The sequence below is a fragment of the Mesocricetus auratus genome, unplaced genomic scaffold, assembly GCF_017639785.1.
Source record: "Mesocricetus auratus isolate SY011 unplaced genomic scaffold, BCM_Maur_2.0 Super-Scaffold_100691, whole genome shotgun sequence".
In the NCBI taxonomy this organism is placed as follows: domain Eukaryota; kingdom Metazoa; phylum Chordata; class Mammalia; order Rodentia; family Cricetidae; genus Mesocricetus; species Mesocricetus auratus.
Genome location: NW_024429267.1, coordinates 10,456,507 through 10,471,794, shown reverse-complemented (window position 1 = coordinate 10,471,794; position 15,288 = coordinate 10,456,507). Strand labels below are relative to the sequence as shown.

Here is a 15,288-nt window from a genome sequence, read left to right as displayed (position 1 = left end):
AGCTGGGAATGGCCTCACACCCTTGTAATCTCAGTGCTGGGGAGGCAGAGACAAGATGATCCCTGGGATTCATGGCCAGCCATGAAAACCTGATTTCAAATTCCTAACATCCATGTAAAAAGTCAGGTATGGCTATGCATCACTGTAACCCCAGCATTAGGAATGGAGACAGGTGTCTCCTGCAAGCTGGTTGACTACCTAGCTTAGCTTGGTCCAAAAAATGAATTTATAATTCACCGAGACACCCTATCTCACGACTATAATACAGACTGTCTCAAGACTATAGTATAGAAAGATACCCAGTGTCTTGCTCTGACCACCAAAGGTGTGCACACATGTACATGCCTATATCCCTCCCCATTTACACACACACACACACACAGAGGAGAGAGAGAGAGAGAGAGAGAGAGAGAGAGAGAGAGAGAGAGAGAGAGAGAGAGAGAGAGAGAGAGAGAGAGAGAAACATGAATGACACTTGAGGTTGTCCTCTGGCTTCCACTCACAGGCAACTTTGAGGCCAGCAGGACCATATAGCAAGGACCTTCCTCAAAAATGAATACCTAAGGGACTAGAGAGATGGCTCAGTGGTTAAGAGCACGGGGTACTCTTTCAGAGGACCTGAGTTCAATTCCCAGCAACCACATGGCAGCTCACAACCACATGGCAGCTATAACTCCAATGCTAGGGAATCTGGCACCTTCACATAGACATACATGCAGTGAAAAACAAAAACTATGAGTAACTAAATAATGTAAAATAAAAACAAGACCATCCTTTGAGCTGGATATGGTAGTATGTAGCTGTAATCCAGCCCTTGGGAGGCTCAGGCACAAAGATCTGCAACTGAGATCAGCCCAAGACAAAACAATGTAGGGGGAGGGGGAAGAATTGAGTAAATAATCTTATGAAATCCTTAGACTATTTTAAAAAACAAATGTTAAATGGAAAATAAAAGCTTAAAATAGTTTTAGAGGATGGGAGATGTATTTGAATTTCTATATGAATATAGAAAATACTAGATGGCTATAAATACTCAACAGTGACATCTGTTACAGTGATTTCAACCATCATATTTCTGGTTTTCTGTCTTGTCTGCATGTTCCATATGCACATGTTTCATTTGTAAACAAGAGGATTCTTTTTCAGTAGCTGTCTTGAATGCCTTATTTATTGCTTCTAGAGAAGATTTCAAACAAATTCTAAGCTATGTAGAACAATGATGATAATGAAGTAGAAATCTGTAGCTCTGCAAAGAAGTGCTTACAAATAGAGCTTGAAGACCTGTGCTGTAAAAGCCATTCTCAGAGCTCATTAATGGGTATCTAATCTTCACACTGGCTGGTTCCTGGGTCACATCTCAAAGCTGAAGTTGGTTGTGATTGAACTCCTCAGGACTACCTTATGGCACTGTCACTGCAACAAGAACAGCAGAACCAAGAGATCAACTGGGAGCAAATTCCAGAAGGAATCAGTGACCTGGAGTTGGCGAAGAAACTCCAAGAGGAGGAGGACAGACGAGCCTCTCAGTACTATCAGGAACAGGAGCAGGCACAGGTGGCTGTGGCTGCCACCACAACTTCCACACAGGTCCAGGTAAACTTCAGCTCTGTGAATCTCAAACATGGCAGCCACTTTAGCAGTAAGAGGCTTTGTTTGGGAGAAGCAGTTGAAAGTTGGCTCTAGCTTTTCAGCTATGTTAGCTTGTCAGTCAGCACCCAAGGGTTTGAGGGTTTTTGTTTTATTTATATTTTATATGTGTGAGTATTTTGCTTGCATGTATATCTGTGCAGTGTGTGTGTGCCTGGTGCCTGCAGAAGTCAGAAGAGGGCATCAGATTCCCTGGAACTGGAATTATAGACAGTGGTGAGCCACCATGTGAATGCTAGGAATCAAACCCAGGTCCTCTGCAAGAACAAGTGCTCTTAACCACTGAGCCATTCTCTAGCTCTTCCTGTGGAATTCTTTCACGTTGTTCTAAGTTTTTTACTATCCTAACATATTTCTGACTTCATGAAAACATTTTTTCAGATGTTCTCATAAGATTATTTAACCTTTTTCTTTTAAGACCTTTACAACTACAAACTATAAATTAACTTGAACTTCCTTTGAGCTAGAAACAGTCTGAGGTTTTGCTAGAAACAGTACAATTTTCAGAGCCATAGAGACATGGGCTTACAGTTCCTGCTGGTTCCTCCTTCTGATTGCAAACACCTGATTACAGTCTTCTGCCTCTCAAGGCGCCTTTCCCTATTAGTAAAACAGAAGACTTCATTCTGAGGCTTCCTTAGAAACAACAGTGCTGCCATTTAACTCAGTTTCCAACACATATTCAGCACAGGTTAGCATTTCTCTCCTTGGCACCTGTGTTGATTTTTTGGGGGGGCGTTTTTCGAGACAGGGTTTCTCTGTAGTGTTTTGGAGGCTGTCCTGGAACTCACTCTGTAGACCAGGATGGCCTCAAACTCACAGAGATCTGCCTGCCTCTGCCTCTCAAGTTCTGGGATTAAAGGCGTGAGCCACCAATGCCAGGCTTGTGTTGATTATTTTTAAGCAGCAAAATATGACTGTCACACAAGTTTCTGCATGCTAAATCTCACTTCATGAATTAAAAGGTATCCCTTTATTTTATGCTAACCTATACCATGCCAGATCCTTTCCCTATGGCTTGGGTATACAAGATACCAAGTACAGAATTCACCGATAAAAGGGCTAGGGCAGTGACTCAGCAGGTAAGAGTGTTTGGTATGCAAACATGAAGACCTGAGTTCACATCCCCAGTACTCACATAAAAGGCCAGATACAACCATACACCTATAACCCCACAACGGCAGATAGGAGGATCTCAAGGGCTTGGTGGCCTTGAATCTAGCTCCAGATTCTAAGAAAACATCTCTCAAGGAAATAAGGCTGAGAGTGAAAGAGGACACCAGATATACTCCTCTGGTCTTGCACTCACACCACATACAAGGGTGCAGGCTCGTGTGTTCGTGCCCGCATACACACACACACACACACACACACACACACACACACACACACACACACACACACACACTCCCTCTTTCCATTAAAATACATGTCAAACTTCTGCCTCTAAATCAAATACTAACTATCCAAGCTTATCAGATGAGTCCTACCATGTTAAAAAATCAGCTTTTCATTTCATCCAAGTTCTCTGATCTCATAGCACACATTTTTATTTTAACTTTAAGTTCTCAGGATTCTTATTTATTGTTTTTAAGATTTGTTTATTATGGGGCTGGAGAGATGGCTTAGAGGTTAAGAGCACTGGCTGCTCTTCCAGAGGTCCTAAGTTCAATTCCCAGCAACCACAGGGAGGCTCACAACCATCTATAATGAGATCTGGTGCCCTGTTCTGGTTTGCAGACATACATGGAGGCAGGATATTGTATTCATAATAAATAAATAACTATTTAAAAAAGATTTGTTTATTATATTTAATGAAATCCTGAAGAAATACTATAGCTTACCAAAATTGTCACTTTAACACAAATAGTTCTTAAGCTTAAATAGTTTAATTATGTATTTGGAATACTAAGTACATAATTAATTATACATTATTTGTCAGATATCCCGTGTATTAATTCTCTCACACCTGACATAAGCAACTTAGAGAAAAAGATTTGTTGAGATTTACAGTAAAGGATACAGTTCATCATAATGAGGAAGGCACAGTTGGACAGTACTCAGTTGGTAGAAGTTGGTAGCACAGCATTTTCTGTCCTTTCCATCATGAAGCAGCAGCAGAACCAGACAGGAAGACATGCCCTGCTACTTTCCTTACACTCACCCTTATGTGGACCACTAGGCCCTATTCCCTAAGACACCGAAACTTCCCACAGCAACAAGCCTGCTGTGGACCAGGGGCATCTCGCATCCAAAGCCCAATACCTGTAAACAGAAGCCATGCCCCCAAGTGTCAGTTTCTGTAAGGATGCCTTTTGCTTTGTGGTTCTAGCTAGCTCTGATTCTCAAGAAAGTTAGTCATCTCTTCCCATGTGTTTCTCATACAGCAGAGCCAGCCAGCACAACAAGCCTCTCCATCAAGTGTAAAACAGCCTGGAAATAGTGAACGGAAACGCAAGGAACCTCGGGAAAAAGACAAAGAGAAAGAAAAGGAAAAAAATAGCTGTGTGATTTTGTAGGAAGTGCTGGCATCTGTGGGAACCACCTATGCAGGTGACGGAAAGGAAGACCCAGTACCTACCGTCTGTGCCTGATCTCCCAATGGATTTTGCTCTTGTTTTCCAGGGGAAGGTTGTTACTTTATTACAATCAACTTTTTTAAGTTACACAATACACTCTTTATGAGCTGGAGTTTTATGTAACAAGTTGGAACTGTTGTGTGTTGTCACTTGTAGCCAAATAAGTATATCACCCTATTTTGTGTTTAGTGACATGGCAACTCTAATCAGTTAGTAAGCTACTGTGTTGTCTGACAATGGATGGAGGTCACTGAGTGAGTCCAATCCTTCTCAAGATGTAATTATTAGCACAACTGTTTCTGAAACATTTATGTTAAATTATGTCCTAATACATAAAAAAATGAGGAGTTTAATATAGGGAGAGAGAAGAAGCAGGAATAAATGACCCTTCATTGTACATTGAACTGGTTCAGCCCTTGAACAGCTTTATCTTTCGTTAGTAATGTACATTTTAGCTATTATCTTGAGAACTCATAATAGAGCTTGGATCCAATTTAGATAGAAAAATATGTTTTATTTTCCAATAGCAAAAAACAAAAAATTACATGACACTAATACGTATAACCTATCTAAATCACATACTGACTTTGTAGTGTTGTGAGGACGAATTTTAACAACTTTAGGTAACCTGAATGGTGTTTGTTAAGGGTTAATATGTGAGTGAGGAGGAGACCACACTCATGTTCAGCCTTGTAAATATGATGGCAGAGAAGAGCAGAGTTCACTGTCTACCTTTTTCTAGAATTGCCTTGAACCTTAAATTTTAAATCATGTTTATTGCTAGAAAATTAAGCATAGTTATTTAAACCAATAAAAAGCACATTTCTGAAGGAGAGTTAATCTCTTGACTCTAGTGAAAAGATATTAATAAAATTTTGAACATAGCAGGAATCTGAAGGAATTTATGTAAAAGCAACCAGATTTTTTAACTTATGAGAACCAAATAAACCTAAGACATCTATCATTTATAGGCTTCTAAAAGAATATTTACTCAGCTTTGTGATGAGGCAGCACATATTGTATTTCTAGATCAAGTGTGGAAAACTATCCTTAACAGTCCTTTTTATATACTTTGTATTTAAAGTTTGTTTCAGTCATTTCTAAAGATTATTGCTGGTGCAGATAGCTGTGTGATTTGCCCTAAGCCTCAGTAAACTTGTTTATTCAGGAATATCACAAATTGAATGTCCAGTCAGAGAATATTTCTTGTGGTTTGGAGGCAACGAAAGACTACCAAAAAAAAAAAAAAGGTAGTTCAGAGTTTCTTGAGATTATTGTCATTAACATTCTCCATGATCCCAACCAGCTGTAGGATGAATCTGTATGTAAAAAGTAGAGTTTTCTTTATGAAAAGTATTATTCCTTTATATCCTCCTATATTACGTCTATTTATGTTGTTATTTCTTCAGACTTCCTATGCTAGCATGGGAACCAATCAGAGAACCTGCCAGGGTATAAAATTTGTGTATAAAATACTTGGTAAGTCTCTAGATTCCAGCCTAGAGTGAGTGTGAATTGTCAAGAGCTCAGACCCCTTTGGGTGGACTGACCTCAGCATAAACACCCATGATAAATAGCACTCTGGTGATTAAAGGAGAAAGCTCAAACCTCAGGGTTTGCTTTTCCCAGAACAGTCTATTATTTTAATCTAGAAAACAATAAACCTTGAGTAATTTTTAAAAATATACTTGAGGCATATTTTTCCATAGTTATATACAATATCTATTTATTGCCCTTGAAGAATCTATATATAAAAGTTGTGTTATTATCTTAATTTGTTCCAAAGATAATACTGCCATACTGCATTCCCTCTAGAAGAAATAAAGAGCAAAACAAACACAACTCACTCAAAACCAGCATTGCTGCTATCAGATATGCCAATGTGCCCTTATGACAAGCAATGCGTTGTGTTTGTTAATCCAGTTTTGTCTTATCAGATTTGCAAGTTGGGCTTGGCTACATTCCTGGAATTGTTTGATATCAAGAGTCATATTTGTTTGATTACTCTGGGGGAAATTAAATGTTTGACTCTATTAAAACAAATTTCTGAGATGCTTTCCTGTCTTCAAAGGTTGTCAAGGATCTAAACTGCCGTGTGCTTATTTCCTATGCTTTGCTCAAGGTAGCAAGTGATAGATATTCAAGCATATTGTTGCTTATTTGGGTACATAGGACTTTGAAAATGGTATTTTGAGGGATTTTTTGCCTCACAATACTTTGTAATACTTGAAATTATTATACATATCTTGCTAACAGACATTAGATTTTAAACATTTTGGAGCTTAATGTTTCTAGGTTAAATTTCAGGCACATTTGCCTCATGTACCCATTCAGCAGGAGAGCTGGTAGAAGGCAGGTGGAGAAGAAGATACGGTCCTTGGCTTTTCTCTTGCTTTCAAAGCATAGTCTTAAGATTAGTGGCCAGTCTTATTAACGTGTACTTTATGAGTAACCCCATTGTATCAACAGTGCTATGACTTGTACTAGTCTATCAATATCTTAAAGCGTGTGTATGTGTTTCTGAAGCAGGTTTCCATGACTTCTGTTTGAGTCCCAAAGCAAAGCTTCCAAACAAATTTAAAAGTTGTCATTTAAAAACTATGCACACGCATACACCAGATTTAGGAGTGTCACCCAGCGGTAGAGCATTTTCCTGGAATGCTCAAGGCCCTGGGTTCAATCCATTGAACACATATAATGTATAGACACACTGAGCGGTATGGTGTAAAGTAGTTAATCATGGCATTGACTTTATGCCCAGCCAGTGTTCATCGGCAGAATAATTTCCTTCATGTTTTTTATTTGTTTGTTTGTTTTGGTGTTTTTGAAGACAGGGTTTCCCTGTGGCTTTGGAGGCTGTCCTGGAACTCACTCTTGTAGACCAGGCTGGTCTCACAGAGATCTGCTTGCCTCTACCTCCCGAGTGCTGAGATTAAAGGCGTGCGCCACCACCGCCCGGTTTCCTCCATATTTTAAGGTAAGGCTAGGATTTGAGCAAAACAGAGGCTTAAGTTTGGGATTAGGTTTATCTGTCTTGTTTGTATTGCCTCACTTTTCTTTGACAGTTAATCCCATATTATGTTTTGAATGCTTCCTCCTGTTCCTTGATCTTGGCTTACCTAAGCAAGTTATTACCAGATATAAGTTGACTAAACTCATCTTGGCCATTCTGTATTCCCACAAAAGCTTCATAGCATTTTGTTTTCTGGGAATCATAAACTCAGTGCAGACCTTGAGGATCAGAGGGCAGTTGTGAGGAAAAGGTATGACTCATGATTACTGTGTTAGCATGTGAACAGATGTCTGTAAAATCCTAGCAAATCAAGGCAAGAATTTCTAGAATTATCCTCAGTCATGCTTAAATTTTTAGACATGGTCTTGCTGTGTAGCCACCTAACCTGAAATCAACTGTTGGAGCCCTAGTTACCTTCAAACCCAGAATCCTCCTGCCTCAGCTTCTCACTGCCATGATTACAGGTATATGTTACCATACACAGCTTGTTTAAACTCTTTCAAAAAGTAAACAGCAAACTGATTGCATTTTGCTTAGCTTTATTATTTGACAGAAAGCTTAAAGGTTTGCACTTACCATTGCCTTAGGCATATAATTTAAATTGAAAAATTAAATGTTTGACAAAATAAAGGCAAAGATATTAAAGATAGTCACTCATATTTTAAGGAATTAGGTATGTGAAATTCTGAATAATTAGAGGTTTGAAACCTTTGTCTGGGCATAATAATACACACCTTTGGGGAGGCTGAAGCTGGAGGATCCTGAGTTCAGGGCCAGTCTGGGCAAGTAGTAAGACCCAATCTCCAAATGCAAACCTGACTTTGGCTTGTTTTGGCAATCATTGTGCACCTTGGTTTACTCTATGTGTAGGGTTCTCCTCTCCCACCACTCCCTAGTGCTTGGTTCTCCTGAGTAAATGCCACACTTTGATCACCGAGACTTACTGAGATCATCACAGACACTGCACATCCTTTGTTTTGGATGTGCAGACTTTTATGATGACTTAAATCAGTTTTTTTAATGCTGTTGGAATTTGTAAAATTATTTCAAATGTGGCATCATGGCTTTCAAAAATACATTTTGCAGTTGCTTTTGTATTCGGTAGACTAGCGTCAAGACTAGGAGTATTTGGTGTATAAAATGCACTTCACAGACCTGTTCTCCAGATAGCTTTTCAGATCTAAGCATTTAGAGCCCCTTGTCCTTTCCCTCCAGAGGAAAGCAGCATCAGGAACTGGCTGTTCTCTCCACTGCTGTCAGTGTAGACTACTTATGTGTGGTTTAGTGTGAAAATGGACTCTGATGGTATGCAAGTCAGCTCCTTTAGACAAAGTGAGAAATCATAAAGGAACGTTTGAATTTTAAAGAGTCCTTGGTCCTCTGATAATTTAGCCTCTTTTGTTACTACCCAACACTTTTTAAACTGTTAAGGGGAAAAGTTATGAAGAATTGAGTTTACTTTTCTCAGGTAACAGTTGAAAACAACTTTTAAAATTAAAAGCTCCCTGAAGGACATAAATCGGAGAAGATAAAACAGGAGGGTACCTTGCAGAATGTTGGAAAACTTACTTTGAAAATCTATCTAAAATGTAATTCATGCATGTCTTTACTTAATCCTGTTATCTGTTATTAGGAAATAGAGCTTAACAAATTGATATATGCATATATTTTTTTACATGTAGGACTATAGTTTCTATCTTCTAAACTCAAGAAAACTAAACTGAATAAACAGGGTAAAAATCTTCAACTCTTGCCTCAAATTCAATTTGCCCTTTGTCCTGACAAAGGTTAGTTAGACTTGTCTAGTAAGCTGGTATCTTTTAGGGCATGACACCCTCCCATTAACTAGTTGAAATACCATGGAAGAGATAGGAAATCCAAGCTTTGCCCCATGGTAAAGTTAAAGAACAAAAGCTCCTTATCCCAGAAAGTGCCCACTTCAGCATGAATTATAAAAACTTTCTCAGCTCACATAGTAACTTGTCACTGGTCACCTTTTCAATGTTCAATCCTGTACTGTCACATCTAGATTAGAGGATGCACAGTGCAGAGCCCCTTGGTAGGCAGTCTGAGCTCCTTTGGCTCCAGTAGTCATTTCACAGCTTTATGTAGAAAGTCGGGGAGCTGAATTGCCCATTATAAATCATAAATCACTGAAGACACCCTAACAGAAATGCCCTAGGAAGCAGTTATAACTCATGGAATGAGTTTTAAGAGATTGGTGTTTGTTTAATCTTTGAAGATGTCTGGTCTGTCAGAATGTTTGTTGCTGTTCTTTCCCATCCATTATTTGTATGACATAACCACTGTGAAAGAGTGTCTCTTCTCTTCCCAGTTTTGGTTTGTTTTTAGTAAAGCGTTGCTCTAGTACTTTTTGTTAAGACTTATTTTCCTCAGTAAAATGACAACTTATTGCAGATCCACATAGGACCAGATAATAGAAGACTGATGTGTGGCTGCTAAATGACAGAAGGGATAATTTCCCAGGAAGGTCATTTCTTAATGCCCCTTGATATGGGCTGCATAAGTAGGTTGAAACATAGATTTGGGAGAGCAAAGAGTTAAATGGATTGAGACTGAAACTCATTTTGAACAGTAGTAAGGAAAAGAAACAGGGTTTCTTCCCCCCCTTCAGTGTGAGATTAATTTGGTCTGACACAGGAGCTGTGTGTTAGCTGAAATAAGCTGTGAGAACTGACCGTGAGGACTGGGTGCCTCCACTCACCTCTCCTGTCTGTCCCAGCACTTTTTCTAACAGTTCCTTCTTCTGCTTTAAATGCAAGAGAAGAATAAGGACACAGAAGCACTGGGATATGTTCTTTGAAAAAAAAGACACCTAAAATGCACCTACCATCACAGGGCTGAACTCATTTCTATGAAATAAACTTAGTGTTTTAAATGCTAACTATGCTAAGAATGCCTCTAAAAATTGTCTTAAATTTCAAGTTTCACTTTTGGAAACTATTCCTGAAAAGACATTGAATACAGGTGGGAAAGTTAAAATGTTTCAGTATTATTCAGTGTTTAATCTCAAGTTCGTTGTTGTAACACAAGTGTAGTGTTATCGTTGGATTAAAATGTTGGATGTTTTTGTTAATATACTTAAAACTGTAACCAGTGAATAACATCGTAGCATTTTTTATTATAGATTATATTTTATTTCAATAAACTTTGATATTTAGACCGAACATTCGTGTCAGCTCATCACACTAAGCTGTGTCACATTTACCTGAGACTGACTCAGATCAGTGTTTGACACCAGAGACAGTTACTAATCAACTAAACTACAAAGCTCGAGTCTGGTGAGGAAGAGTCACCATCTCACACAGCTCTCTTATCAGAGTTGGTTCAGGGAAAGCTGAAAAGGGATCGTTTCCTCCTTCCACTGGGAGATGGGCTGCCAGACTACTACCACAAGCACCTCTCTACCCACTGAGCCACCTCATTTTGTTTTCTAAGTGATTCAGAGCTATTTATGCTATAGCTCAAAGTTAGTATTCAAACATGAACAGTCAAGTATAATGTAGCTTTTAAAAACTATTGTGGATACTCGTGGTCATTCACACTTGTAATCCAAGCACTCAGGTGGCTGAAGCAGGAGGGAGGAACACTGTGAGCTGAAGGCCAGTCTAGGCTACGAAGTGAGACATTGCCTCAAGTTTCAAACAAAATGCTCCAACCAAGACCAGCTTCTCTTACTGAGTTGACTAAGTTCAAACCTCAATCACACCCCTAATTAGGGTCTCAAATATGATGCTACAGCTTCCATACTGAAAGGCATTAGGGACAGAACAGAAACCAGATGACTAGAGATAGTCATGCCCACAATGAAATTATTCAATTAGTCCAGCAGGGAGTCCTGAAAAACCTCACCACACTTGCCATCAATAACTGCCCCACCCCCAGCTCTGTAGCTGGGTACAGTAACCTGGTGGGTGGTGGCACAGGCTTTCCCTCATCAGGACAGACTTTCATATACTCAAGCATCATACTGAATCTCACCATCACAGTCATCTTTAACTTTGGAGGTACAAGTTTGGGATTCCAGCACTCTGTACACTGAGACACAAGAAATCAGGAATTCCAAACCAGCTTGGGCTACACAAGAGCTCGTTTCAAAACAAAGCAAAAATGAAGACAGTGAACCAGGCATGGTGGTACATTTCTGTAATCCCAGTACTCAGAGGTGGAGGGTGATGAATTTAACACCAGTTTGGGATATAGCAAGACTCAAGAAAAGGGAAAAAAGTAAGAAGGCCATCAACTGGGACACAATATCCTATTTGTGCTGGGGAGCACGGATCTGGTAAATAATACATGAAGAGGGCTTAGAACTCAAAGATAAAGACAAAAACATAATTAAAATGGAGTAAAGATGTAGCCACAGTAGTGGTGGTGACGGTGCACTGGTCTAGGGCAGAAAGATCTCTTGTCAGTTTGAGGTCAGCCTAGTCTACAGAGTGAGTTCCAGGACAGCGAGGCTACACAGAGAAAACCTCTCTTGAAAAACAAACAAAAAATATAAACAAATAATTCAAGGCTACACCAATTATCAAAAGCATGTAAAACACAGGGGAGAGCCTAGGCCCTGCTCCAAATGATGTGACAGACTTTGAAGATTCCCCCATGGAAGGCTTCACCCTCCCTGGGAAGCAGAAAGGGGATGGGATAGGGAGTCTTTGGGGAGCAGGGGAGGAGGGGAGGAAGAGGGGACTGGGATTAACATGTAAAACAAGATTGTTTCTAATTTAAATTTAAAAGATAACAACAACAACAAAAATATGCTTAACATTATTAGAACAGAAATCCAAGAGCCAATGAGATGGCTCAGTGCTACCAAGGATAACAACCTGGATTCAATCTCCAGAACTTTCATAGTGAACCCACCTTCCAAGTTGTCCAGTGATCGTCAGATGTACACTGTGACACATATGCACACATTTTTATTACATAAAAATGTTTAAGTTTATAAGAGTTAAAAAAATTAACTCCACAGCTAGAGATAACACCATACACCCATGGAACAGCCAACACTCAGGGTTGAGTCTGGGCAGTTCAGACCTTTTACACTGAGATGCAAAGATGGCACAAACTTCAGGATTCTCCAGCAGTTTCCACAATGTTAAATATACACTGCTGTGCCTAGCACCTGCCAATTCCAAGCCTACTTACTCAAGAGAAATTAAAACACGGTCACACAGACTTATACATCAACATTCAAAATCTTTATTCATCAAACTGAAATCAAGCTACATTCCCACCAGTAAGTGAAGGCACTGGAAACTGGGGAACATACCATGGAAACCTACACAGCAACAGAAAACTGCTGACACGCAGCAACACGGCCAGAATGCAAACTCTGCATTGAATTAAAGGATGTTTTGTATGATTCTAGGTATATGAAATTTAAAAAGAAAGGCACCAGTAGCTGTCTAGGCTGGAGAAGTGGTTTGAGATGATCAGGGAAGAAGAGCATGAAGGGCTGGAGAGATGGCTCAGCTGTGAAGAGCGTGCACTGCTCTTGCAGAGGACCACAGTTCGATTTCCAGCAGCCACTCCAGGTGCCTCACAACCGCCTGCAACTCCATTCAGGGGGACCTGCACTCATGTGCACATAACCACAGACATGAATGTGCATCATTAAAATGAACTAATCTTAAAAAAAGGAAAGGACATTTTCAGTGATGAAGTAGCCATTTAAATTTGTTGATAAATTGTATCTGGTTATCTGCAGATTCTACTTTAAAATAATTTCAAATGCTTCCATACATTAGCAACAAACTATTAAAACCTGCGATTTTAAAAATTCCAGTTGAAGAGTTAGGAAGCCAGCATTAGGACCTGAGATGGCTCAACAGTCAAGAGCACTTGTAGAGGACCTGGGCTTGATTCTCAGCACCCACATGCTCCTCACAACTGTCTGTAGCTCCAGTTTCAGTAGATCTAACACCCTCTTCTGGCCTCTAAGGGCATTGAATGTGGTGCACAGAATACATTCAGACAAAATATTTGTACATATAAAGGGTAAATGAAAATTTTCAGTTTTCAATAAAACTTCAGTTTTTAATAAAATTTCAGTTTTTAAAAAAGAATAACTGAATTTCAACAATAATCTTGACAACAGAAGCTTCTTTTCAAGTTATTTACTTTAAAAGCAAGTAATGGATAAAGGAAATAAACACTGTCAAGTTACTCTGTCAAACAGGAGTGTAAGAGACTGACTGCTATCGAATACAGTGCCTAACCACCACTGTATTTCTGCTTCTTGGGGATGAAATGGTCTTAAGTTTTGAGCACATGTATTTCTAGGTTTGAATCTTAGTTCTATCACTTTCTGTGATCCTGAGATCATTTCCTGAGTTTCCTTCCACACTGATACCCACACCACCCAAGTCTTGTGGGAATTAAATTACCTAATTCAAACTGCCTAGATCTCTGGGAGATGGCTCAGTGGTTAAATCACTTGCCATTCAAGTGCAAGGACCAGAGTTCAGATGCCCAGAGCCCACATAAATCCCAAGTGGGCATGGCTGCCCACCTGTAGTTTCAGACAGCAAACATATGTTGCCTCTGAGCAGGCTGTCAAGTAAGACTAGCCATATTAATGAACTCTGGGTTTGACAGAGACCTTGACTCAGTAAATAAGGTAACAATTCCTCACCTCACCTCAGGTCTCCATATGCGCACACACATAGGAAAATATGCATACACACAACACATATACACATGAAGATGGAAAAAGGAAAAACCAGCCTAGTGCATGGCAGGCATTTCATAAATACTTAATCCTATGTGAAAATATTTAACATGCTGCATTTGGCAGGGTTTTCTAGGGGAACAGAACATATATATATATGTATGTATATTGTATAACATACATACATATATACGTGAAAGATCGTTTGGGTTTTTGTTTTTTCGAGGGTTTCTCTAATAGCCCTGGCTGTCCTGAAACTTTCTTTGTAGACCAGGCTGGCCTCAAACTCACAGGGATCCACCTGCCTCTGCCTCCCAAGGACTGGAATTAAAAGCATACACCACCACCACATGGCATGAAAGAACATTTAATAGAATGTCTTACATTAATGGGATGGGCCAATAGCCATCTATACAATGGAGAAGCTGAGAACCTCGAAGCTGTTCAGTCCACACGTCCTGGAGGATTCCTGAGTTTTGGTGGTCTTTAATTCACACTGGAAGGCTGGAGAAGCTGGAGTCTGATGTTAGGGAAGGATGGTCACTGTATCAGCAAGAAACCAAAGCAAGCAGGCAAGAAACACAGCCATGCCCTCAGTAACAGGCTACCTGTCAGGTGTCACACCTGTAGAGGGTCTTCTTCCTCAGTCAGTTCTTTCTGGAAATGCCTTCATACAGTGCCCAGAAGTGAGAATCTTAGGGCATTCTGATTCAGGCTGGCAATCAGGAATGATCATCATACACGACTGACACATAGCCAGCCTAAAATCCTGGTTATTTTATACGCAGGCACTGCATGTACATGGTGTACACACACTCAAATAGGCTGTCTTAGGGTTTCTATTGCTGTGAAGAGACACCATGACCACAAGACAGGTTTTCTATGTGTAGCTTTGGAGCCTGTCCTAAAACTTGCTCTGTAGACCAGACTGGTCTCGAACTCACAGAGATCTGCCTGCCTCTTCCTTCTGAGTGTTGGGATTAAAGGCATGCGCCACCACCACCTGACATATAATCATTTTTTAAGCTAAGAAACAAAAAACATTTATTTGATCTGACCAACTCTAAGATATTTATCTACAATAATTCCTAATTCTGACTGGGAATGTGAATTCTTGGAGAAGCTTTGAGGGAGAAAACACAATGATGTTCCCATGAACCAGTTCAGCTCTCTACTCCACCAGAGCCTTGCAATCAGGTGTGCCAGGCAGTGGTGGTACACTCTGTGAGTTCAAGGCCAGCCTGATCTACAGAGTTAGTTCCAGGACAGCAAAGGCTGCACAGAGAAACCATGTCTTGAAAAACCAAAACCAAACAAACCAAAAAAGAATAACCAGGTGTGGCAGCACTTGC

The 15,288-nt window shown here is 39.9% G+C and overlaps 1 protein-coding gene across 2 annotated transcripts in view; it reads left to right on the top strand.

The window, feature by feature from the left end:
* The window catches only part of Mindy2 (MINDY lysine 48 deubiquitinase 2), a 60,525-nt gene extending 50,098 nt beyond the window's left edge, over positions 1-10,427 (top strand). For both annotated transcript variants that reach the window (XM_040739794.1, XM_005075468.4), the window contains 2 exons: positions 1,393-1,593; positions 4,035-10,427. In XM_040739794.1, coding sequence (XP_040595728.1) covers positions 1,393-1,593; positions 4,035-4,166 — 333 coding nt within the window. In that variant the 3' untranslated portion in view covers positions 4,167-10,427. The remainder of the gene's footprint in view (positions 1-1,392; positions 1,594-4,034) is intronic.
* The last annotated feature ends 4,861 nt before the right edge of the window (positions 10,428-15,288 follow it).